A 27,365-nucleotide genomic window follows, 5' to 3' on the forward strand; every position below is an offset into this window, starting at 1 on the left:
AGTTTTTGTTGGGTAACTGTCTGTAACATTATGCTGATTTCTTATTCATCACAAGTTACTCTGTTAGTGCTAACGAATGGCCCATAAATAAATTTCCTCTGGCTTCTCTTTGACACAATTTCTATTTCTTTAAGCTAAAAAGATAGGATGGAGCTAAGGAGGGAGAAAGCCTAAACTATATACAGGTACAACAACAAACTTGTATGTGAAGAAAAACATTTTTAATTTGGTTTTGACTCTCCACACAACTATGGCTCAATGTCTTTGTATTTATATATATTTTGTAGCCTTTTTTTAATTACATGAGTTGGTACTTGTTTTCTACTATGCTCTTACTCTGCAATAACAAACCTTTCCCTCTTCATAAAAATCCCCTAAAATACAGAAAAAAATAGATCACCTTAGAGAACTAGGTCTCCACAATTTGTGAAATACTTTGTAAGCCCCTGTGAATCAAATGACATGAAACATGCATCATAAATCATATCATGGTAAAGATACAGAAGAATTAAAATGGATATCAGTTTGAATTTTTTTACTTTCTTTTGCAAAAGTTTAAAAAATATTCTGCAGTATATACAGATGCCATCAGATTATTTTTTTAATCAGAGTACAAAATGGTATTTTGCATTTATAGATCAAAATCTCCTTTTCTTGTTCTCAGCCTCTGCTGCTCTGATCTATTTTAATCTGTTGAGAGTTCTGATCTGCCTATATTTGTTTTCCCTTCCATTTTCTTAATGTTATTCAGTTCAAAGTTGGATCCATTCATATGCCTCTACAGAAAACACATAATAAAGCTTCTAAGTAAATGCAACACAAACAGTCTCTGCTTATATAATTTGTTGGCCATTGTACTGTGGGACAAAACACTGGCAACCACAACTCAAACCCTACCAAAAGGAAAGAGCATTGCACAGTAGGCACATTTGCCTGGAATCTTCATTTTATCCCGTGTGATTTATTAGAAACTTACCAACACACAGCAAATGGGTGACAGCCCAGAAATAGCCATCTGCATCAAACTGCAAAGGAAAACAGCAATATACAGAAAGATAAGCTGTTCCCTCATAAATTGGATTAAAATCTAGTTGTAGCAGTGAAGACTATTTCACAAAAAAAATCCATGACAAAGGCTTACACATTTATGTAAGTTTCAATTAAATTTATTATCTTGATAGTGTATCTTGTATCTTGAGTTGGTGATGCTATATCAGCCCAAGACTGAGCAGAATTTAAACCTGAATCCCCACTTCCAGTCCTAGTCCTGTGCTCTAACCTCTAAACACACTGGCTGTAAATGTGCTACAGGGCCGCAATTGAAGAAAAGTTATAAGACAATGTGAAAAATTATTTGAACACTCATGTCTAAATGCCAAGTGTTATTACCAGCCTTTCAAATATCACCAAGAAAAAGAAAAACAGAAGGCACATGTATATGTAACTATTTATGTAGAAACCAATTGCCATTTTAGAACAGCTAAATGGGAAGCGGAACGGTACAGAGCCAACATATGAAAGGCCTGTTATGGGTAAGACAGCTAGGGGCAGGGCGGCACCAGCACCACTGTCATTGAACAGGTTTCATTGTGACTATTAACCTTCTCCTTCCATTACTTGAGTAAACACTGACAGGATTGGGCACTGCACAGCAGAGGAGAGGCACTTCAAGAGGATCTAGGGAAGTTTCTTGAAACATGCCCAATCTGTTTGAGCTGCAAAAACATTCTCCTGGGCTTTTCAACTCTAATAGTCTTCATAAAGACATCATTCCAGAGGCATAGCCATTTTATTTTGCAGCAGCAAAAATAAACAGGAGTTTTGTGGCACCTTAAAGACAAAGAAATTATTTCTAGGATACCCTTTCATGAACTACTAGAGCTCACTGCTTTAGCTACTATGATTCATATCATTTGAAGAAGTGGGCTGCAGTCCATGAAAAGCTTACACAGGAATAAAATTGTTGTTAGTGTTTTAAGATGATACACAAGACTCCTGTTTATTTCAGATGGACAGTGATTCAGAAACAAGGAGTTTAAAATATAAGGTGAAAAAATTGTTTTATTTCCAAACATGCTCACTGTCTTTTAAATTGTTCTTAATCGCTCCGTACATGCATGTTTTATAGTTGCCTCTGCGAGGAAGCATTTCACCACTGACTTCATTTTAATAAACACAGGGTGAGGTACTCTCCTGGATTTTGTGTTCAGCTCATTGCTTCCCTCAATTTTTCCTTCTCAATAGGCAGGGTCGGCGTGCCCATTGAGGCCACGTAGGCGGTGGCCTCAGGGCGTGGGGTGCCAGAGGGGGCGTGGGAGGAGGTGCGGGGGGCGGAAGCATGCACCACGGAGCTGCAGCCTCCTAGCCCTCCCGCCCTGCGCCGCCGCTGCCAGCACACGCCCCCGGCTGGGCACAACAGCCATGGGCAGGCATCTGCGGCAGCACAGGGCAACCGATCAGAGAGCTGGGAGGCCACCTGTGTGCCGTCCCAGCCACCCACCGCAGCAATCAGACCGGCGGCATGCACGAGCCCGTGATGACATCACATGTAACATCATCACGCAGGCCGGTGAGTGCGTGCGTGCATGCATGCGTGTACGCGCGCACGCGCAGCTGCAGGCCGAAAACCCTGGCGCCACTGCTGTCAATAGACAACCATGATCAAGGGGAAAGACATGTTCCACACCATATGGTAAATTTCACCAGGCTACAACTGCAAGCTTACTTTCAAAGGCTTGACATATGAATGGGTCTTTGCATAGTAAGGTTAGAGTTTATTCTGAAATAACCTACCTACCTGTGGGTCACAGAAAGGAAGGCATCCTGCTGCTACCAGAAGGATCAGCACTCTGAGCAGAAAAAGAAATACCACATGAATGCAATTCAGAGCCATGTATTCTCAGAGGAATGATACATTTCCACATGCTGCCAGATAATGTTCAAGGTTAAAAGACATAAGAGGCAGCCACATTACTGAAATGCTCCCTCGGCAAAGACTTGCACAAGACGCACATTATTAACCTTGCCTTACTTTCTTACAAGACACCCATCTGCTTTTGTTGTTTTCCTTTCTATGACAACAGATCCATTCCTTCCCAATGCTGCCATTTTTTTCAGAGCTGAGAAGCATACTTACTAAACTCTTTTAATGCCAGGATGTGAAATTGGGTCAGGAAAGCATGCCTAGCACATACATTCACTAGGTGTTTGTGTCACAGAAGCCAAAGAGGCATTGTGTGTGAGGGCAAGTAAGAAGACACTGGATGGCTCTCCCACACTGCACAGTGCCTTTATTTTCATTTGGTTCTGAAAACAGCTTCTTACATAAACGTTAAGGTCTCAAATAAAGGCTGGATTGTTTAAAAAAAACCCTCAGATTCTCAGCTTCACACACAGAATTTAAAATCTTATTTTCTATTTGGTCATGTTGTATACAAATATTGCTTCTCATAGCATTGTATATCTGGGAGGGAAAGGCCATTTGACAACATCTTTTAAATTCTCCATTTAAGTGATTTTTTAAAAAAAAAATTAAGAACAGGAATGCTGGTTAGATCCTACAGAAAAAACTTGTAAAGGGAATAAGCAGAACAGATTGTCTCTAACTTGTCCTTCACACAGTGAAACTGGATGAAACATCTTCCCATTCCACCATCAATTTGTCAGCAGAAGAGGGAGGAAGGGGCAACTTAGAATGGGGAATCATACTAACAGTGCAATCCTATGGAGAGTTACTCCAGTCTAAGCCCATTGACTTCAATGGGCTTAGACTGGTGTAACTCTTCATAGGATTGCATTGTAAGTTTCCCTGCCACCCTCTTTTGCTGACAGCCAATGGGTAGAATGGGCAAAGATTCTGTCCAGTTTTATTGTGGGAAGGGCAAGCTTCAGGCCGCCGCCCCCCCTCCCGTGCATTTTGCTTACACTGTCTTCCTGTGTTTCAGCAGAGTATAAATATTCTGGCAGAAGAGAAAGGTAGACAAGAGCCATTCCATTTTATTTATTTTATTTATTTTATTGTATTTGTATTCTGCCCTCCCCGCGAGCAGGCTCAGGGTGGATAACAGCATTAAGAACATTTAAAACATTCCATATAAAACATTTAAAAGCATCATAGAAAAAATATAAAAATAGCAGCACTCTTTTTCTTGATAGTGGCAATACAGTTAATAATAAATAGTGCAACAGTACAGTTGAACATAGCAGCAGTTTAAGAACAGTGGTGGGCAGTTCTCATAGGGAGGGGGGTAGATGTTGTATCCTCCAGCCAGCTGAGGCCCGGCCTCAGCCATAAGCCTGGCGGAACAACTCTGTCTTACAGGCCCGGCGGATAGTAGATCCTGCCAGGCCCTGGTCTCGGTAGACAGAGCGTTCCACCAGGTAGGAGCCAGGACTGAGAAAGCTCTGGCTCTAGTCGAGGCCAGACAGGCCTCCTTGGAGCCAGGGACTGATAACGATTTCTTTCCTCCTGATCAGAGGGTCCTCTGGGGAATATACGGGGAGAGACGGTCCCTCAGGTATGCTGGCCCCAGTCTGCACAGGGCCTTATAGGTCAATACCAAGACCTTGAACCTGATCCAATACTCCACTGGCAACCAATGCAGCTCGTGCAATATTGGTGTAATATGCACCCTATTTGGTGCTTTCATAATGATGCACACCACTGCATTTTGCACCAGCTGTAATCTTCGAGTCAGGCTCAAGGGTAAGCCCACGTAGAGCGAGTTACAGTAATCTAACCTAGAGATGACCGTTGCCTGGATCACTGTAGTTAAGTCACAGGTAGACATGTAAGGGACAAGTTGCCTGGTCTGCCACAGGTGGAAAAAAGAAGACCTGACAACCACTGTGACCTGTGCCTCCATTTTCAGGAAGGCATCTAGGATCATCCCGAGGCTCTTAACCCTTGGAACTGGCACAAGCTGTGCCCCATAGAGGGCTGGGAGCCGGAGTCCCAAATCCAGTCCTCCATGGCTCAAGTACAGGACTTCCATCTTTGTTGGGTTCAGTTTCAGTCGACTCTGTTTCAACCAATCAGTCACGGCTGCAAATGCATGTTCCACGATGTCTGGGGCCAAGCTGGGCCGGCCGTCCATCATCAGATACAGCTGGGTGTCATCTGCATATTGATGACACCCAAGCCCGAAACTTCGCACCAACTGGGCCAGGGGGCGCATGTAGATGTTAAACAGTAAAGGGGAGAGTATTGCCCGCTGCAGGACCCCGCACACCAATGGATGACGGGGTGACAATTTCTCCCCAAGCGCCACCCTCTGTCCCCGACTGTGGAGAAAAAAGACAAGCCACTGTAAGGCAGTCCCTCATATCCCCACATCGGCGAGGCGGTGAGTCAGAAGATCGTAATCGACTGTGTCAAACGCTGCTGACAAATCCATTATCAGCAGCGCTGAACCACCTCGGTCCAGATGTCTGCGAAGGTCATCCATGAGGGCGACCAGCAGCGTCTCCGTCCCATGTCCTGGCCGGAACCCGGACTGAAAGGGATCTAGGGCCAAGACATCATTCAGAAAACCCAGTATCTGTTCCACCGCCGCCTGCTCAATCACCTTTCCCAGAAGCTCTTTTCACTTGCCTTTCCATAAGGACCAGCCTTTCATTATTCAAACATCACTTATTCAAATATCCACAAATCCAACTTTCTGAAAATTTACTATAATGGTCAGAAACAAGAATCTCATTAAACGACTCATCTCCACACAACCTGTTGGAACAATAATGTTTCTAGTCAGCCTGACATTCCCAAGCTTTTCATTGGAAACCCATTGTTCAGTTAATGCCATGATAGGACGCCAGACTCCCACCAAGATTCCTTAAGCATACACATTTATGTTGAGAAACTTACCTACAAATTTTTAGCAGAGAAATTTGCTGCAAAAAAAGGAGAAACAAATAAATTGTAATAAAAAGGCTAGAAGGATAAACAGAATGAACTGAAAAGAAACTAAATTATTACACATACATTTATACTAGATTACCAACAATGTTCCAAACAAGTCTTCTATTATTGTGATACAAGTAGAAAAATAGAACTCACCTTGAAACAGCTTCGATGGAAAGCCAAATTTTTAAAATCCTACACCTTTCCTGCTTTCATTCTCTCAGGGAATAGCCAAACAACTTCTCAGGGCCAAACTAGTCAAAAACCATGAACGGAATTCTAAAGTAGTTTTTATCTGTAATGGCAGTTGAGATTGGAAGGAGGAGATAACCCCCTCCTTATAGCATTTTTCTGACATATAACCCCCTCCTTGCAGCTGCTATGTGCCCCATTGTGGGAATCATACAAGCAGCATTACACAATCTATGTTTCCCTCAGTGGGGCAAACAGCAGCTCTGAGAGGCTGTCTGAAGTCAAGAAAACATCATGTGGGGAAAGTTAAATCTTCCTGAATGTCATAGTTTGGTGAAAGCCAGTTTGGTGTAGTGGTTAAGAGCACAGGACTCTAATCTGGAGAGCCGGGTTTGATTCCCCACTCCTCCACGAAGCCAGCTGGGTGACCTTGGGCGAGTCACCGTTCTCTGGAGCTCTCTCAGCCCCACCCACCTCACAGGGTGATTGTTGTGGGGTAATAATAACACTTTGTAAACCACTCTGAGTGGGCATTAAATTGTCCTGAAGGGCAGTATATAAATCGAATGTTGTTGTTGTTGTTGTTATTATAGTCTCAACCTGAGTCAGGAGGACCCCTGCAGATGCCACTTTCCAATCAAAAAAATCTCCAGCATATTGTCTAGTAGACTCTAGCTTGACCTTCAGTTAAGTGATGCTGCATATATGATAGGTCTTTTCACGAGAGCTAAGATTGCCCACGTTCATCACAGGGAACCAAAATCTTGGTAACTACACACAGTCCTCTTGATATACCTGTTCACCATTTTGTATGAATACCACATATTTTTAAGGTTTGGTACACATAAATCCACATGCATGTTCATTTAATGTATGTATTCCTATTTTAATATTGTATTACCAATTTTAATGTTTGTATTTATATTATTTTAATAGTGTTTTTATATCGATGCTGTAAAATGACTCAAGCACTAAATATGGTAGAGAGGTGGTATATAAGTTCAATAAATAAATAAATAAATGCTGAAAATACATATGTTCCCTATTTACACAAAATGGTAAACACACTATCTCAAGGATCATGTATAGTGTGCTCTCCTAGTATGCAAGTTAGGAATGCCAAAATTGTAACAACTGAAAAGAACTTGGAAAGTTCCAGATCATAGAAAGGGAGCCTACAGATCTATTTGTTTAGAAAATGTCTATGCTGCCTTCTAGAGAACCTGCTTGAGGTGGTTTACAAAATAAAATATAATAAAAAACAGCACAATAGAAGTCGTTAATAAGTAAATGCCCAGAATTAGAAAACCTAGCCACAGCATTAAAATGGCATAAAACACTGAACAGCTTTTTAAAAGTTTCATAAAACAACTCTCAGGGTAAAAAAACAGACTATAAAATGTTAAAAGACCAACCCCTTAATTAAAAGCCTGAAAAAAAGAAAAAAATGGTCTGGTTCTTGAAGGAAAGGTTAAGAGCCAGGTGAGCCTCAAGGAGAAGGACATTCCACAGATGTAGCGCTACTACTGAAAAAGTCTTACCCTCTGTGCCTCAGCCTTCAGAGATGACCAGAGACAAGGCTTTTTCAGCAGTAGCACTTCATCTGTGGAATGCCTCTCACCAGGGTGTGGGACAGAGAGCCGGACTTGTGAGGAAGATCTTAGCTTAGGTGTACAATATGAACACCTCCTCTACATGTGGACACCATATTCATGGCAATTGCACATAGGTGGGTCAGAGTACTTAACCCCTCTTTCCCCTCTATGAGTGTTGAGAGGTTTCAGGAGACATCACTTCCTGTAACTGGTTCCCTTGGAAAAAGAAATAATTGAGGTCTTTCCTCATATCTTTGTAGTAGTTGCTTTATATATATATATATATATATATATATATATATATATATATATATATATATAGAGAGAGAGAGAGAGAGAGAGAGAGAGAGAGAGAGAGAGAGAGAGAGAGAGAGAGTAAATGCCCAGAGGCACAGAGGCATCATTACAGATCTCCTACCCCACATCAGAAGTCATGCGAGAGAGCCTGTGCCCACCAGGGGCTTCAGCTCATCCCTTAATAATACCTGTTTACTCCCCTATCTCTCTCTAACTCTACTTTTCCAGTCAAACACACTATGCCACCTTCTCCCACACACATCTCCACCAGATAAGAGGGGGGAGTGCCTCTTCCAGTCTCAATAGCTGCTTGGCCCTGCCATTAAGGCACACTGAGGGAGAATAACCACAGTCCTGAAGAAGCACAACCAAGAAATAACGGCTCACAGACTCATCTGGGGGCCTGAGTTGCGGGCAATGTGGGGGGAGGTGAGCGGGGAAGCGGTATGGCAGCTGCCATGTTGTGGAGGGGCGGGGAGTGTCCGGGGGCCAGGTGACTCTGCCCAGGCACATCCGGTGTGGGCCCCTGGTCGGATGGGTGGTCCCCGCCCCTCAGCACTTGGCCCGTGGCATCCCACTGACTGTCATCCCATGCCCCCCTCTCAGCAGGGGTCTGAGGGGGGCATGTGGGTCATTGGCTTGGCAGGCAGGTCAACCGATGCTCGGATCTGTGCCCTATGCGCGCCTTTGTTCCCTGAGCTGTAATCTCAATAAAGTTGTGGCCTCTTTACCTCCAGCACTGTGTCCGTGTGTTTCTTGTCACCGTGCCCCCTCCCCGCTCTCCTCCCCCTCACTTAGCACTTGCCTGCAATTACCACTCATACAGGTCAAATTCAGCCACAGTGATCAGAGGCCAAGCACATAGGACAGGACCTCCACATATGCCAAACAAACCCCATTCTTGTAACAGTACTTAACGTTTTATTGAAACTTCCTTTCTACAGAATTAATAATCAAAAATACTTTTTCAAAATAAGGAAGACAGAAAATAATCCAGAAAATGGATTATTTAGTAAGCTAGGAAAGCATAGACTTTTTCATAGGCTGCTGCTTACATTCTAGAAAATTAGATTCACTGTACCTCTTTCTGCACAAACTTCTCGATTCCACAGGTAATAACTTCTGCAGCATTGTGTAAAGTAAGAAAAATAGGAATTGGCTGCCAGGGAAGAAAATGTGACCAAGAACATTAGCATTGCATATTTTCTAAAGGATGCTGCACTTACTTATCTTTTGTGTGCTAATACTAGAAAGCAGGTATTTCTAAACACACCATAGAAGTTGATTCTATTTATCTTATCAATAGCCATCACAGGATTGGAGAGGAGTCATGAAATTTGTTGATGAGCAAAGTATGCAATCTGTCACAGAAACACAAGTACTTACAGTTATCCCTAGAAGCACAATCAAGGTGACATAGATTAACATTAAAGCACATACTGGAATTGCAAAGTTTATGAAGTTATTTATCCTCCTGTTTGAAACACTGGAATCCTTTTTCAATATTGTAATTTTAAAATAAAACCAGTTTTCTGGGCAGTCCCTACACAGAGATAATGTTTTACCATCAGAAATAAAAATATACTACACTTCTTAGAATGTATATTTCCAACCATTGTGAAATCCAGCTACTACTGATTAGAATGGCCCAATTTTGACCTAAAATTGAGCATTCTTACATAACACACTTGAATATAATAGCACTCTAAAACACAAAAGTTGCACAAGTTATCTTTTATTAATATAATGATAAATCCCCACAATTTTTCCTAGTATGTGTAACAGCAATACATTACAGGCCACACACATTATAGCTTGCTGAACCAAAGTGTGCAGGACTGGATGCAAAAAGCTGCACCCGGGTGACTAAATGCACTGGGCTAACTAGCACTACCGCCTGGCAGAAGATGTTGCACCAATACAGCACGGTATGCTGACACGACGGTTCTAACACTGGAGCAGCAGCAACAGATAAGTAAAGTGGGCAGTAAAACAACGTAGCATTAAAGGGCAGACTCTGAGTGGCTCCTCCCTAGCAGCCTTCTATGAACATTACTAGTTCTTCTAATCAAGTTTCTGTTATTAAGCAACATTACCAAATAAATATGCACTACACATGCTTAGTCCCCTCAGTTTAATAGGACTTATTCCCAAATAAGTGGTCATAGACTTACTGCTTTAATCTAGCATCAGATTCTGCTTAGCTTTTCCACTACAAGCTATTAGTAGTGCTAAGCAGATTTAAAGTAGATTTAAAGCAGATTCAACATGTCATAGAAATGAAAGAAAAATAGGACAAAAATTGCAACATTGGGTAGGGAAAGTGTCTCTGATTAAAAAAAACCCTTGATTTAAAATGAAATACAATTTACATAATCTCTTAAAACTGAAACATGACCATCTATAAAACATATTTAATTACAGTCTGCTTTTCTATAGAAAAAAAGAAGAAGAAAAGCTCTACTACTGGAGATTAAGAACTATAAATGGCACAGTAATTCATGTATTGTATTTATTCTTCTGGGCTTTCCACTAGACCCAGAGATGAGCAAATTATCTAAGGGGCTAGCAGAAGATGCCACCCTGTGTATATTACCAAAATCACCCACCATGCTCATGTAGGAGGTCTTGTACTCTTGTTTCATGCCTTCAAACTACATGTGCTCTGCAATGTATACAATACTTATGAATATTAATAATTCTTCCCACTAAACACAAAGGACATCGGGCTGGACTCCACCAACCCGTTCTGCTAGTGGTGGCACTTTCCTCAAATGCAACGGATCTTTTGCAAGAAGCTTTTCTGCCAGTGGAAGGACTCTTGTACTAGCATCGTCACTCCAACAGTGTGGAATGGTAGGATACAAACCTCTGAATTTCTATCTCATGAAGAGATATTTTGCTCAGTTATTATGCTTCTGACAAATTTTGGCACTGATTAGGGGTGATAGCCTCCAAGTGAGAGCTAGAGTTCTCCTGGAATTACAGGTGATATCTAGACCCCCAGGTAACTGCAAAAGGGAGCTCTGGCTCAATCATAATTTAATAATAAAACTTAATCAAAGTACGTAAAAAACTTAATATTAAAAAAGTTTGCAAATGTACAGGCCAACAGGAGGCATGCCAATAATGATATAAGAACTTGCAATGACTTAAAATTGCATAGTGTTTACTCTCCCTTTTACTTTCTTTCTCTTAAACCAATCAATCAATCAATCAATCAATTTCAGGTTTATTACGGTCAAAAGACCAGCCAAGTAAAGTACAGATATTGACGTTTCCTTTGTCAAATGATTCCGCTTTCTGAGTGCTATCACACAGAATTTTACAACTGCGTAAGATACAGTTCTCTGGCTATCCTCTAAAAGATATACCCAAAGGGTTTCAGTACTAAATCCATATAATACTCTAATGGTTTAAATCTATAGAGTAGTTGGATAATTAATTGTATCCTTTCTTCTTGATAGAATTCACAGTGCAAAAGTATATTTTCGACCACTTTATTTGAACAGGGACAACAACGCTGCTGTAAAGGCAGACCGGAGAATCTCCCATACAAAACTGCAGAGGGAAATGCATCAAATCGTGCTCTAGAGAAGGCCCATCTACATCTTTCGTTTGTAATGTCCGAAAGATATGGGGATATGGTGTAACTCAGTCCTTTTTAAAAGCTCTTATAGTGTAGAGGGAGCATTGCCTCATCATTGTGGGACTCTATATTAATTAGTCTTTGGGTGATTAAAGCTTTTGCTTTGTTGAGTCCCATATCAAACAGGACTACCGGGTCCAAGCCAATCAATTTAATTTTATCAGCTATCTTTGAGCACCATGTAGGATAAGGGTCAGAAGCTAACAACCTGGGAATTATACCCTTTGGCTCAAGATGAATTTGTAGCCAGTAATAGATGACATGTTCCTAGATTTTTATTTCAACTTTGGGCAAACCAGCTTCTTGCCTAAGAATGACAGAGTACATCTAGGTGCATTAAATAAAGATCTGAGAAATTTAGACTGAACCATTTCTAAGATCTTAACATTAGCAGTTAGTCCCATTTGTGATCCGTATAAGAGTTGCGCTAATGATTTTGTTTGGAATAGTTTCAGGGCTGCAGGTATAAAGCTCGCACCTTCTCTTCTGAAGAATCTAAGGATGGCATTAGCACTCTTTTCTGCAGCATTTGCTGATGAAATCGTATAGGCTTTGAAGTTAGCATTGAATGTATAGATGACTCCTAGATATTGGAAATTTATAACCTGATCTATAGTGTTCCCATTTATTTCCCAGTTAGTTTTTTTAAAGTGTCTACGAAAACATATAATTTTGGATTTCAAGTAATTAATTGTCAGAAGCTCAGTATCACATTGATTGCTAAATTTTTTATGGCACGCTTTAGACCAATTTTTGTTTGGGACAGGAGGACTGTGTCATCAGCATACATGAGAATTGGTACCTTCGTTCCTACAAGACGCGGGGCATGGACATCTATCTTACATAAACGTTGGCTCAATGAGTTTACACAGATGTTGAATAAGAAGGGTGCTCATAAGCAACCTTGTCTAACACCCTTCTGGACCAGGATTTTCTTAGATAGTTTGCCATCTTGTGTGTACCTTATCTGGAGTTCATTGCTCTCATGAAGTTTAATCATCAGGTATAACAATCTTTGATCAATGGATGTATCTCCCAGTTTTGCCCATAGTTTTCTTTGAGAGATGGTATCAAAAGCAGCTCTGAGGTCTATAAATGCTGCATATAATTTTTTTCTTGGGAGACATTGCATGTTTGTGGATGAGGTAATCCAGCACCAAACAGTGATCCATAGTTGAACGGCCTTGGGAAAAGCCAGGCTGTTCAATTTCTAATAGATTCTCTTGGTCTAGCCATTTGCATAGCTTCAGGCATAAATGTTTAGTGTATAATTTACAGATGACATTCAAAAGGCTGATTGGCCTATAATTGTTTGGGTCATTTATGTTCCCCTTCTCATATATAGGGACTATGATGGCTAGACCCCAGTTCGTCGGCATCTGGGCTGGTTGATCTATGTATGTAAATAAGTTAGCTAATATTGGAGCCCACCAGTCTATATGTGTTTTAAGCAGTTCTAGTATAATGAAATCACTTCCTGGCGCTTTGCCATTTTTTAGCTGTAATATTAATGAGGTGACCTCACTAACTGAGACTGGAGGCCAAGATGGAATATTTGCTAAACAGTCAGTTCTAGGTGATATGTAGTGTTGGTCTTTGTACAGGGTATCAAAGTGTTTTTCCCAAGTTTCCGACTGAATTGTATTTGTCATAACCTTAGATTTGTTCTCTTGTGTTCCCAAAATTATTTTCCAAAAGCTTATATTATCCTTGGTGGCCTTAATAAGTGATTGCCACTGAGTGTGCACAGCCGCTATCTTCTTCTTTTTCATTAAGTGTTTATTCTCCCTCTTCTTTGATTGGGTTTCAAGATTGGTATTTAGGTTTGGGTTTAGCTGAAATGCTTTTAGGCTCTCTATAAGTTCAATCTTGGCTTGCATGCACTCCTGGTCAAACCACTTTTTATTCAGTGGTGTTCGTCTGCCTTTGGAGCTACCAAATCATGATAGGAGGGGGGTAAGCTTTGATATAAGCATATCATATGTTTTTACTATAGCATTTCCATTTTCTATAAACGTCTATGCATGGGAGATAGATTTTGCTTCTTCAGTCTGAGTCCAAATGAGGAATTTCTCACTAAGTTTGATATTCCATTTGTTTCTAACTCTCCCTACCTGCTGTACCACGTTCAGCCCAGTTCTGTCCCTATTCTTAGGGGGACTTAGTATTTCTCCCCAACTAACACTAAGGGGTAAATGATCACTATCTGGTCTCACATCAATCTTGAATTTAATATTACTATTGTAAAGGTTCAAGGAGGCCATTATGTAATCAATTGTTGAATGCTTTATACCCGGCCAATAAGTAAATTGGCCCGGACAATCACCAGGTAACGAACCATTCAGGATGATAAGATTCAATCTATACGCCATTTGAGTTAAACATGCGCCAGCGAAATTTGCCACTGGATCTAATGGTTGTCGGTTAGCATGTATTTGGGGTATGGCAGTGTCTGGGTTCCCTACTCGAAACTGAATTAATATTTGATTATCATTTTGACCCAGCCTGGCATGAAAATCGCCCCCAACTATTATAGATGCCATGGAAAATTTCTCCATAAAACAGCGTATCTGCCGTTCTACTTGTTCCCAAATATTTTTGATGTATGAATGGGAAGGTTGGGGACGCAAATATACATTAAAGCAAACAATTTTACAATTAGTAAAAGATATAATTAGTAAAAGATAAAGAGAGTCTCGGATCCAAAAGCGTTTCGGAGCATGGTAGTTTTCATCCTTGGCTCCTACCTCACTGATCCAGCCCAGAATGGGTGCTCCTTTATGGCAGGCAACTCACTGCCCAAGTATTGAAAGGTCTTAGATCCGAAGAAGGTTACAGAGCACGGTACTTTCCACCCTTGCCTCCTACCTCACTGATTCAGTCCAAGATGGGCGCTCCTTCACAGCAAGCGACTTACTGCTGGAGGATCGAAAGTTCTCGGATCCAAAAGAGGTTTTGGAGCATGGTACTTTTCACCCTTGGCTCCTACCTCACTAATCCAGCCCAGGACGGGCACTCCTTCACGGCAGGCAACCTGCTGGAGTCCTGGAGCTCGGTGAATGCCCTTTAGCGTCAGATGACATAACTGCTTGGGGGTTGGAGTATGTTGGACGCCCTTTAACGGCAGATGATTTTGCTGCTTAAGGCCATAGCCTGCTGGATTATTTATACCTCAGAGCTGAGCAGATGCTTCACTGCAGAAATTGATACAGATGCCAGAGGAACAGAGCCTTTCAGAGTTATACCTCACAGCAGGCCATCTTAGTACCCTATCCAGCATCTTTCATGAAACAAAATACTCTGAGGTAATCTGAGGGGAGGCAGGTATGACAAGCGAAAGTCAACTAGCCTGTTCAAAACGTCCTCAAAACATACAAGACATAAGAATGAGTGAAGATATTCCAAAATTTATTCATTTTCTCTTCAAATAAAATGTTCAATGTTTAAAATTTATGGAGCTCCTGAGCAACATTCTTCCCATTGCGGTGGCTAAAAGAGAACTGAGGGGAAGAGGCTGCTCCTCCCACATAGTCACGTGACCATTTAGGTGGGAAAATGGGCTGAGACATGACTGGGGGAAGCGGGCCTCTAGTGGAGCTTTATGGAAGCGATAAGAATTTCTCCGGTCAGCAGGCCTGCGTGTGCGCAGTCCCAATGTAGGGATGCACAGAACGAAGATTAACATATTGCTCCACTGAACTGATGGTAATTTTGCAATCAGGAACAAAGCATTTACAGTTATTCAGAAGTCAAATTTCCATTTAAAATATCCATCACACAGCTTGTTTTCAAAGACGTATATTAAAACACTGGTAAAGTCCTGCAGTGCTATATTTTGAGGCTCTTTACAATGCATACGCTTGTGTTGTAGGCTAGCAGAGATCCCTTTCCTTTCCCATCAGTCTGTAAGTATATAATCTTCATTCTGTGCAACCACAAATATTGTGAAATTAATGTTGACATGATCTCAGTGTTGCTCAGTTTCCTGTCCCTGGGTAGTATTTTGCATTTAAGGACCTCTGCAACTTGCTGTGGACTAACCTATATCTTCTCGGGAGGCCGGTGGCGAAGCTAATATGCCCAGATCTAGGGACAAGTGAAGAGGCCATGTAGAAGGGGAAGAAAGTGTGGAAGTATGTAACTTGAGCCAAGTTTGTTTCACACAATAAAAAGAGTTGGCATGAAAGCACAGCAGGGTGTTGAACACTGGTGAAAGCCCTGGCAACAGAGAGCCTTCAATATTGATTATTACTTCAGTTGACCAGCTTAAGAAAGTATATCTTTACTCAACGAGTAACTAAATTGTGGGACATTCTGAGGGCTAGAAGCATAGATGATTAAATGGGGGATAGAAGCATAGATAGATTTACGGAGGATATGGCTACTAGACACCTAAAGGCAATTTCCGCATACAGATGTCGCAAACCTCTGAATGCCAGTTTTGGGAGGCAACATCGGGGAAGGCCTTAGAGTCTGTGCCCTGCTTGTTGGTCCTTCAGGGCAACTGGCTAGCTGCTGTGTGAAACAGTATGCTGGACCAGATGGACCACTGATCTGATTGAACAGGGCTCTTCTTCTGTATTTATACTCTATTTAGTCTTGAATAAACTCTTTGCTTTTAAGAGAACTGTGTAGCTCTATTGTTGTTTTTTACAGCATATGCTCAAGAACTGCTCAGTAAAGCTATCCTAAAAGGTAAAGCAAGGGGTTAATGTCTGCTTGTGTTTTTTTTCCCTTCCTCTGCTGCTAGCTTACCCAGTGCCACCTTACTGAGGCTTAATGCAGAGCCTGCTTCCACACAAGAATTTTTCCCTGCACGCACAGCAGGAAGGTGCCACAATATTTGGGAGCATGATGACACACCTGGCTCCTGTATTTTTCCCATTTGTGGGCAGGAGGTAAATGGCAGGGCTAAGCCACACATTTCCTTCCCCCTTTTCAGCCCTTTAGAGGTTTTGTTTTCTTTCACAGATGAATCATACTGCTGCATTATGATGGGGATCAACAGGGGAGAGGGGTTTTGAGCTGCAGGAAGGTGCAGAAATTGTTATCACATCTGTGCTTTTGTGCAGATGTAATGGAGAAAAAGAGGGAGGAACGGAGATGTGGGGCAGCGGCGGCAGCGAGTACAGCAGTGACAGATGTACGTGTCCACCGTTGCCAAATGTGCCTGCATTGGTTGCTGCTGCCACCACAGTAGGGATGCATTTTTGTACCCTTCATGTGAAAGGAGAGAAGCATCAGACATGATAGATGAAGCCAGAGGTTGTTTCGGATAGTGGCAGAATTTACCCTTCATGCTTATCCCATGACTGGGGGGGGGGAGCAGGAGGAAGAAACACAGACCACTGTTCCAGGTTACCACAACCAGACAAAGAACACTTAAGGGAGTAAGTACCTAAAGAATGCAGGTTATATGCAATGTTCCCTCTAAGCCGTGCAGTGTTGTGAGCCAAAAAAAAAAATTGTGAGCTGAAACTTGCACAAAAATTTATCTTGTGGGCTGGCTTGCATAAAAGTTTTGAGAGCACCTTTTTAAAAAAAAGATTGCAACCTACAAACATACAAGAATACAAATATACAAACAGTTGACTATCGCGCAAAGCAGTTTTTAGGAGTTTATAACCTTCAATGGAGTGCCATTGTTTAGTAGCAACAAGTAGTGAAGGAATGGCTGCCTCAGAACAAAAACTTATAGTCACTCTCTTCTTTGTAGTGCTTTAATAATGCTGTCTAATCGTACAACCATACAATACATTTTTAAAAGTTGCTGCCCTTCCAGCACTATGTAAGTACAAAGTGACCCCCCCCCCCCGCACAAACGCTCCCTCTATGCTGTGCAGCGTTGAGCCAAAAATCAACTTCCTGAGCCGAAACAATAACTTGCATTTCAGTTGTTGTGCGAGCACGCCTCCTTTTTTCTAAAACATGTATTTCAGTCTACATACATACAAACGTAAACTACAAACTAATTTGCTAGATTCAGAATATGCTAGTGATAATTCTGAAACTTTAAGGGTGACTGTAGATTGTGTATGTCCAGATCTCTCTAGACTGAAATGTAGTTAAGAAATGCTTTGAAAATACAGAGCTTTGATTGGAAACCTGAGCAGATGTGCAGCTCGGCAATTGGCATGAAACGCTTCTGTGAAATTAAAGAATAATATGAGAAAATTAAGAGCTAGAAATGAATATGTATTACGTGTGCAATAAAGAAGTTGAAATAGCATCTTTACAAGATGCTTTTATATTTGAACATCTTTTTCTTATTTGTCTTGAAGTAAAACAATTGCACTGTTTCAACATTATGGTGAACTTTGCATAGGCATTCATACCTATCTTAATGTACATGTTGTAAAACTTGAGATAGGGCAAGCCATGATTTCTGTCCTATTAGACAACAAAACAGTATAAAGGTGCTTTGAAGAACCTCAACAATAACTCTCTAAAGCAGCGTCTCCTCCTTAGTCCTGTGGTGACCTCGTAGCCATGTTAAATTCCTTACCTACTGGCCATAATTCAAAAAAAGAAGGAAGGACATAAACCATGAAAACAACCAATAAGACACAGGGAAGCAGCTAACCAATCAAAGGGACATGTATACAGGGCATGAGCACAAAAAAAGAAACTCACAGACTGAAAGGTCTGTAAAGGAAGGGAGAACACACATGTAAGGAAGGTCCCCATTAAAACCCGTAGAGAGGAATGACTGTCCTGAATGGAAAAGAGTCCAGTAGCACCTTTAAGACTAACCAACTTTACTGTAGCTTAAGCTTTCGAGAATCACAGCTCTCTTTGTCAGATGTCCTGAATGCACTGCTATCAGTGCTGGTTTCTGGAAGATGCCTGAGACATGCAAGCTGGCAGCAATTGTTTTAAAAATACAAGCATATTTAAAAATCACTTAGAATTAATTGTTCTTGACTTTGCAAGCACAATAGAGGTGTTTTGTAATAAAGAGAATAGTTCCACATTCTGGTTTATTGTATTTTCATGGATCAGCAGAGAAATGTAGAAAGATTAGTAAAAAGCATCATACCCTGGAGATAACTAGCTGCCTCCCAGACATTTACCAGAAATACCCTCAAGGAATGCATGAACGAAGAGAGCTGTGGTTCTCGAAAGCTTATGCTACAATAAAATTGGTTAGTCTTAAAGGTGCTACTGGACTCTTTTTGATTTTGAATGCATAAGGAATGCATAAAGTTAAATATCACAGAATGCAAATCCCCAAAAAGATAATCCCCTCTCCCTACACACCAACAAGAGCAAAAATTAAGCTGCTTGGTGGACCTCTCCTCCAGCTCCCGTTGCCAAGGCTGCCTGGGCGCCCAGTGCCACCCACCGCCACCTCCTTCTCTAGCTTCCAGTACCAGGATTAATGAGGCTTCTGAGACTCCCTGGTCCTGCCGCCGGCAAAGAAGCTGCGCGGGCCACTTCCTTCTGCAGCTCCTGTCCGGTCTCGCTGCCGGCAAAGACACTGGCTCCCCGGTCCCACTGCCAGCGAGGAAGTCATGTGGGCTGCAGCTTTCAACAGCTCCCCAGAGTCTGCTCAGCGCGCGGCTCAGAAAAGCCATGCGTGGGACAGGAAGTCTGCTTGGAGGGCATCTGCCTGCTGCTGCAGACGCCGACGCCGCCTCCTGCAGCTTCTGGAGTTTGGGGAGAGAGAGAGGCCAGGGGCAACTCTCTGCGCTGGGCTTCTCCCCTTCTGTGCTGGCCTCTAAAAATTCCTGCGCTGTATCGCAGAGTGCAGGCTCCTGGGAACGCTGGTTATATGTAGCAGACCAAACTATTACCACCACTTCCACAAAAGGTATAGCCTCGAAGACTGAAATGACAAAGAAAATGCGGACTTTTGTGTGTTTGGACAAATTGATTAATCTTGTGAGAGCTAGGTCAAATCCACATTACTCATTCTAAGTTGCATGTTCCCTGCATTCCCCAAGCAATCCCGAGTGCCGGTCACATTACCTCATTAAACAGATGCATTTCATTCACATTTCTCCCGAATATGTGGTCACAGGTTTTCAACGGGAGTTTCACGGTGGCCGTGAACAGGCCAATGCGCAATTTACGTGGTTTTTTTTAAAAACCACCCCCCCTTCCTGTCTCTCCGGCCGTTCCGAGATTTCCTATTGGCTGATTCAAATTGCAAGTGCTCCGTAGCCTGCAAAAGACTGTTTTTGACTTCATAGCATTGGATTTATTGATTATGCTGTTTCTGAATCAAATCTGGTAGTTTGAAAAATCATTTGGGGTGAATCTATCCTCAGAACGGACTCGCGAAACTTCCTTTTTAACTGTTTTTTATTTTATATTACTGTAATATCGAAATTACGAAATATCGAAATAATGACACTCCAAGGAAGTGAAACTTCAGTAAAATTCAGGCACTGAACTGTCCTGCATAGGAAATGCCCACGAAAGCTTCCCACATGCTTCCAAATTTTCAAAAAAGAAACGGGAGAGAGCCATCAGTGCTGTCAGTGGGGGAAAGAGAGGCATCATTATCTTCAATGATGTTTCTTTATAAGGCAAAATCGAAATAACGGAAAAGTGCGCTAAAAAAAATTTTTAAAAATGGGCGGGGAAAAAAAGTCCCGCCCAAAAAAGCTGTTTTCGAGCGGCCGTGTGACCGGAGGGACGCGCGAGAAAGACAGATTGGAAGCAGGAATGTGAACGAAGAGGAAAAAATCGCGGATTGGAGGCAAACGGAAGATATCCGATAAACATGCAGGTAATGGGTGAATGTGGATTTGACCCTAGCTTATTTATTTGTTTATGTATGTATGTATGTATGTATGTATGTCATTTGTATTCTGCCTTTCTCATTGAGACTCAAGGCGGATTACAGAGTGTGATATTAGTACAATCAGTAGCAAGGACAAGGGCAGGCATTTCCATACAGTGTCAAGAACATTTCCATAAACGTTGGGTAAATGAATACAAGTTTACAAAGACATAGCATTAGCAAGGATTCAATAGAGAGTTGAAGAATTGCTGAAACAACATAGTCAGTTCTAGGACTTACATTAAACAACATGAAGCACAGGTAGTATATAGAAGTACATATTTAAAGCTACAGATAATATGTAAGGCAACATAATGGTGAAGTCTATGGTTCTTAACTCATTAACGAAACATCTGGGACCCCTTTCCTACAATACCGCCCTCCTAGCTAAGAAAAAAGCCTTTTTGAATAATTCGGTTTTGAATAATTCAGTCCTGTAATCAATTTAAACACCTTGGCGCTGCTTTTTGGAGAGGGAAAACGGTGCTGGTGCAGATGGGTTCTTTTCTCCCTGACTATTTTCTTGCTGAAAAATACCAGAGGGCTTTTTTTGCTTACCCCTGCTGGAAAACATTTAGAGATATCTCATTTTTCCCCCTACAGCAGGGATACAAGCAACACACAGGGGAGGTATTTTTCAGTGGAAAACAGCAACAGAGGAAAAGATTAAAGAGCCTCCCCCCTAGGCTTACCAAGCGCATGCCAGTGGCTGGCAGTCTCCCAGGGATTTCTGCCTCTGCCCATCAATCACTAGCTCATTGGTGGGAACAGGCAGGCCCAGGAGAATTGCCTGTGCAGGAGAGGGCAGGCAGTGAAATGGGTGTGCACCTACAATGACGTCATTTCCTACACAACCACAGAAGTAACACCATCGTACCAGGACTGATACTTTAAAAATTGTTTGGGGCTAATTGGCATTTGGGGTCAATTTTTAAATAATCAGCTCTGGCTTGATACCATCACTTTTGGGGCCACATCAGAAATTGTTAGTGGTAGGGGCAGCTGGCATACATGCACAGATAAGCACCCACAAACCTCCACTCCTGCCGGTTGCCAGTGGAACTTGGCAACCTTACTTTCCCCCACTTCCCAGATCATTCTTCCACTTCAAGAGGGCTGCCAACTCTGTCTTGAGAAATTCCTGGAGATTTGGGAGTGGTACCTAGGGAGGACAGTTTGGGGACAGAACTCAATGTAATGTGTAGTTATGCCCTTGCTCTCATGTTTTCCTATAAAATGGTAACGTAAAAAAAGGAGGACATTAAGAGGTAAGGTTGCCCGGTCCCCTGAGGGTGCAGATCCCCTGCTCCCAGCCGCTGCCCTCTGCCACCACTCCCACGCCAGCATGCAGCAGGCGTGCTTCTGTCACTGGTGGAGGGCATGCTCCCACGCTTCACAGGGGCCCAAATTGGCCTGCTGGGGTAACAAGAGGGTAAGGGAGACCTGGAAACCCTATTAATAGGCCATACATTATTTTGATCTAAAAGGACAATAGCTATGCAAGACTCTTCTGAAGCACTTAGAAAATTGCAAGAAAGTGTTAAGCAAATAATCAAAGGAGGCATACAGCCAGAAGCTGTTGACCAGTTTTCAAAAAAACAAAGAATTCCTAGCTCTACAACTGGGCTGTTTGCCACTTCTGCTGCTGAGCAAGAAAGTTTTTTTAAAGCTCATCTAACATGGGCCTCTTGAGACACAATACAATAATAGGAAACACTATGAATAATGCTATCCCAAGAAAGTTGACACCAGACTTTGCATTCTTCCTTTTCTGTAACCAAGTTCACACACATATACATACCCCCTTCCCCTCCCTTATGCTATTGGCTCTTCTTAGAGCCAAGAGAAATGTGTTCTGCTGCCAATGACGGCTCCAGATTGCCCAGCTCAGCTAACCTTCACCAGATGTTAATTGTCTTTGATGATGTTTTTCAGTGGCTCTGTCCTTACTAAAGGAAGCTCAATACCTTATGCTTGGGCCAGCCAGCATAAGCAAGTTCTCATCTCTTGCATTCCAGCATCTTTCTAATGCATCTAAGCTAAAGCTAGAAATTCTCCTTTCATTTCCAGCTTTAGATGCTTAGGAGGAGAAAAAGAGGATTAGATATATGCATCCAAGACTATTAAACACAATTGATGTTCCACGTACCTTACTGCATTTACCTTCAAAATAACCCTGAAAGCTAGGTCATTAATGCCCCCATTTTACATTCAAGGCACCAAATTTGTGAGAGAATGACCTGAAAGAGACTACCTAGTGAGATGAGAAGGAATCTGAACCCAGCTCATTCAGTCCACACCATTCTTTGGCTCCCATGTTTACATCCATGCATAATTATTTACACAATAATATCTTTGTCTTGAATCATAAACTTAGGCTGTTTTCAAACATTGTTGGATAATGCACATTCAATGTACTATAGTAATCATCTGCAACTGAATTTCCCTGTGTAAAACAGGAAAGTCCAATTGCAAACAATTGCTATAGTGCATCAAAAGTAAATTATACAATGTGTGTGAAGACAGTCTTTAAAAATAACAAAAATAAACTCTATTGTCTTGGTGATAAAATTCATGTTAACTGTTACTTGATAGGAGCCCGAGCTGCAATAATCAAGTCAATACTAATTTTGGAATGATATTAACAGATCGAGAAAAAACATTTTCATGACCTTATGTAACAGTGCCCTGTGTGACATAATGCAGCATATAGAAATTCATACCACTGCTGAAGCCAGATCACACTGGCAAAAGTTGGAGTTGGAGAAAAGAAGTAGGGTATAAATCAATGGCACCTAAACTAACCTTCTCAGTTTACTCTCAGAGGATCTATGTTGTGCATATTCTAATTCCCTCGGCAACAAGAAGAGAAAAGAAAAAAACTCTGGCTACATTCTTTTATGATGCTATTGTTTTTGTATTAGATCTTGTAAAGAAGTAAATATATACTTTTATGATCTCTGCATGGGTTAAGCAAGCTGCTTATTTAAAAAGTTTGATCCAAAAGTTTAGCCCTAGGTCACAACTAGACATGGGCACGAACAGCAATAAAAACGAAAAAAAAACCACAAACAGCCCATTCGTCTGTTCGCAAATGGGACGTTCGTGAGTCCCCATTCCAAACGAACAAGTGGTCGTCGCAAGCCTCGTTCATTGCGTTCGGCCACTGTTCGGGAAGCTAGACACTCAGGCGCCTTCAATCAATTCCCCTAGCAATAGCAAGGACTAAACTCTGTCTGAACTCCTTCTGGCTTTCCTTCTGGCTGTAACCCTTCAACTTCCAGCAGAGTGTCCAGTTTTTGCCACTCAGAAGAGAAATAGACCGCAAAGCAGGGGACCCATGGATCATACCTTTCCTGGGCTGCAATCTCTCTGAAACTTGGGGGGTCTTCAGAGGACAGTGAGGACTATGTCCCCTGCAAATTTGGTGGGTATTGGACATTGGGAAGGTCAGTTTTATAACTCTTCAAAGTAGCTTTCAACAGGCAGTACAGTTTTTGCCACTGTGAAGAGAAAATGACAGCAAAGGGGGTGGCACCAGCTCTCCTGGTGCAAGAGGGACGGAGCAGCCCCACAGTACCGGCTCTGCCCACTGTCAAAGGGACAAGAAGATTCTCCTCATCTCTCTGACAGCGGGCAGAAGTGGCTCATGGTGATGGTGGCTCTGCCCGCTGTCAGAGGGACGAGGAGATTCTCCTAGTCTCTCTGACAGTGGGCTTAAGCGGCTCCGCAGCAGCAGCAGCTCTGCCACCTGTCAGAGGGACCAGGGGAGTCTCTCCTAGTCCCTCTGACAGCGGGAAGAAGCAGCCCCACGGCGACGGCGGCTCTGCCCGCTGTAAGAGGGATGAGGAGATTCTCCTAGTCTCTCTGACAGTGGGCAGAAGCGGCCCCACAGCAGCAGCAGCTCTGCCAGCTGTCAGAAGGACCAGGGGAGTCTCTCCTCGTCCCTCTGACAGTAGGCAGAAGTGGCCCATGGTGCCAGCTTTGCCCGCTGTCAGAGGGATGGAAAGAATCTCTCCATCCCTCTCGCACCTGGCAGCAGCAGCCCAGCGCTGGGGTGGGAGCTGGGGGTTGTGGGGTGTTTAAAGGGCCCTGCCCCTTGCATGTGGCATGAAAGGGCCCTTTAAACTATCAGCTGTCAGGCAGCAAGGGAGAATCCCCCCTGCCACCTGCCAGCTGATAGTTTAAAGGGATCTTTAAAGGGCCATGAACACAAACACCAAACATGCTCTTTAAGGGGACATGTTCTGTTCTGTTCGTTGTTTGTGGATGGCAATGAACAACGAACAGGGTGTTCAGAATTTTTCCCCCGTTCGTGCCCATGTCTAGTCACATCCTCTTTCACAATTTCTTACCAGATTTGTGTTATATACAACCAAAGGCATAGGTGGCTTCCATGGTGGAACAGGCTTGTGTTGTTTCCTCATTGTCAGTGCAGCTGCCAACATAACAAAGTTGCTATGGGGATTCCACAAGGCCAGTTCTCTCATAGTGTTTCTGCGCCATCCCCTGGCAGTGACCATCCCCTTCCCCTGGGTCACTGAGGCTTTTTCAGTTAAGGCTTTGAGGCTTTTTCAGCACTCATATAGATAGACCATTAAAACAGTAAGTATAACAGGTTCCCTGAATTCCAAACTTCCATTTTCTTTTAAATTTCAGTATCCAGCCCTTTCCAAGAGAAAGGCACAGCTCCACAATTTAATAGGCTAGAGACCTACTTTTTTTTAAATGAAAGTTAATAGATCAGGGAACCTGTTGCATATTTTTAAAATGTAATGTACCATTGATTTTTTTCTTTTTAAAAAATTGCTTAACATTTTTCTTAAATTCTCCCCCTAAACATATACACACAAAGCAAACCCCCCCTGAAATACAAAAATAAACAAACAAAGAAAGAAAGAAGTAAATAAAAGAAAAAAACTTTGAAAGCGTAGAACATCCTACTAAATATTCTCTATATCTAAATATAGGTAGAGAAGCATACATTTTAACTTTTTAATATTGTTACAATGGTATATAAATATAACAATATTAATTTTTTTAACTGAAAAAGCCCCAGTGGCCTAGAGAAGGATGGCCTTGGTCATGGAACTGGAGCAGGGAAATTGCTAGGAAACCTGTTACATGACACCTGTGCTGTACTGTCAGCTCATCGGCAACAGGAAACTTCTCAAGTCTCTGCCTGCATGGAAACCCAACTTACAGATCATACAAAAGGTTAGATGTATGATTGCCAATATTCCTGTCATTATTTATGAAAGGGGCTCATCATGAGTGTGTTTCAATGAACGTTGCACCTTCCCACTTTACATGAAAAAAACCCAGAATTATAAACTGAGAAAAGTATGGCCAGCTACAAAACTGGAGATGAAGACTATACCTTGATATCACTAGGCAACTTTTGCAGAATATATTAGACAACCTCTGACAACAATCTATAGTTTATTATTAAACTATTTTAAGTTCAACCAGTTGAATTGCAACCCTTTGATATCCAGTAGAACCGCTATGACAAGACAAGCTTAGTAAAAAGAAAGAAATGAGCACTGGGCAAAAACAAAAATGCAAACCCTCATAATTTTTAGGCTGGATCATGCAATCCTTCCCAATGGGGACATAGGAGTGCTTGTGACAGGATACTTGCTATTTGCCTATTTGATAGAACAACAGTGATAGACTCTAAGAAACAAAGACTCTCAAAATATAGCTTTTTTCTTATGAGAGTGGCTTATACTAAAGCTGATCGTTTAGTTCTTTCTTGTATGCTTCAACTTACCTAAAAAAATGGGGAGGCTTATAAGAGGCAAGTCATTCAGATTTAAGACAGTGTTAACCCAAGACATCTTAGTACCACAACTGAAAAATCCATACTTTCCCCCAGTTAAGCCACCTCTACCTTGAGAATACTTAGAATTTCACACAAATTTTTAATGTCTTGCACTCAAACATTAGTTTTTAAAAAAAGAAAAAAATGCACATTAGATTTTATTTGCATATATCTTACCAATCTGGATAGTGCCCTGGAACCTGAGTAAATAATGCCCACAAAAAGTGCTGAAGCTGGAAGCCATGAGATTACTTCAGTCCTGTAAAAACATCAATTGAGCATGCAGTCATAATTCTACCAGGTTCTGGTTATAAATGAATGCCTAAAGCAGACACAACTGCTCCACCCATCCCATTTCTTCTGTATTTTCCTCTGCACCATCACTTTAGTCAGGTGTGAGTACAGAGAAAGTTGATAGGATTGCAAGATGTGTATCTCAGAGTCAAAGCAGACATAATGTTGAGAGAGTTGCAATCGGAGCTCCCAAGCATTTTTCTTTTTAAAAAACAGGGGTGCTGGCTTTGATTCAGACTGAGATTGCAGTGTGGAGGAGAGGAAATTAATCCCTCTCCCCAGGCCATTTTCCTGACTTGAAACAGCAACATAGAACTGCTCTTTGCCCCACGGAGTATTCGTATGTTTGGTAGGGCTGCCAGACCCCCACCCTCCCACCCCCTCCCCCACTTACCTGGCCAGCGGGGGCGTGCACCTTCCATGCGCGCCCCCCTGCGGTGCTGCGCACCCCTGCACACAGCAGCCCCAGGATCAGGCCTGTTTTGGCCTGGATCAGGGCCCCTGTGGAGCGCGGGAGCGTTCCTGCACTCCGCAGGGGCCCACAACGGGCCCAACCTGCACCAAAACGGGCCTGATCCGTGCCCATTTTGGCACGGATTGGGCCCGTTTTGGAGCGGATTGGGCCCGTTGTGGGTCCCTGTGGGGCGTGGGAGTGTTCCTGTGCTCTGCAGGGGCCCACAACGGGCCCAATCAGCACCCAAACGGGGACTGTGTGGTGATGTCACTTCCAGAAGTGATGTCATTGTGCTTGCAGGAGCGCGCGCGCATGCTCCACACGCGCCCACACCCGCTCCGCCAAGGTAAGAGCCAGGCCCAAATCT

At 42.4% G+C, this 27,365-nt stretch overlaps 1 protein-coding gene across 8 annotated transcripts in view; it reads right to left on the bottom strand.

Annotated features, from left to right (window-relative positions):
• The window catches only part of TMEM241 (transmembrane protein 241), an 82,882-nt gene that overhangs the window by 40,936 nt on the left and 14,581 nt on the right, over positions 1-27,365 (bottom strand). For all 8 annotated transcript variants that reach the window (XR_008597417.1, XR_008597418.1, XM_054984904.1 and 5 more), the window contains exons 4-9: positions 26,428-26,509; positions 9,065-9,142; positions 5,864-5,889; positions 2,798-2,849; positions 977-1,025; positions 401-446 (exon numbers count right to left, since the gene is read on the bottom strand). Coding sequence is in view for 6 of the 8 variants with exons in the window: in XM_054984904.1 (XP_054840879.1) it covers positions 401-446; positions 977-1,025; positions 2,798-2,849; positions 5,864-5,889; positions 9,065-9,142; positions 26,428-26,509 (333 nt within the window). In the remaining 2 variants the exon portion in view is untranslated. The remainder of the gene's footprint in view (positions 1-400; positions 447-976; positions 1,026-2,797; positions 2,850-5,863; positions 5,890-9,064; positions 9,143-26,427; positions 26,510-27,365) is intronic.

Source organism: Eublepharis macularius, chromosome 7, assembly GCF_028583425.1.
Source record: "Eublepharis macularius isolate TG4126 chromosome 7, MPM_Emac_v1.0, whole genome shotgun sequence".
Taxonomy (NCBI): domain Eukaryota; kingdom Metazoa; phylum Chordata; class Lepidosauria; order Squamata; family Eublepharidae; genus Eublepharis; species Eublepharis macularius.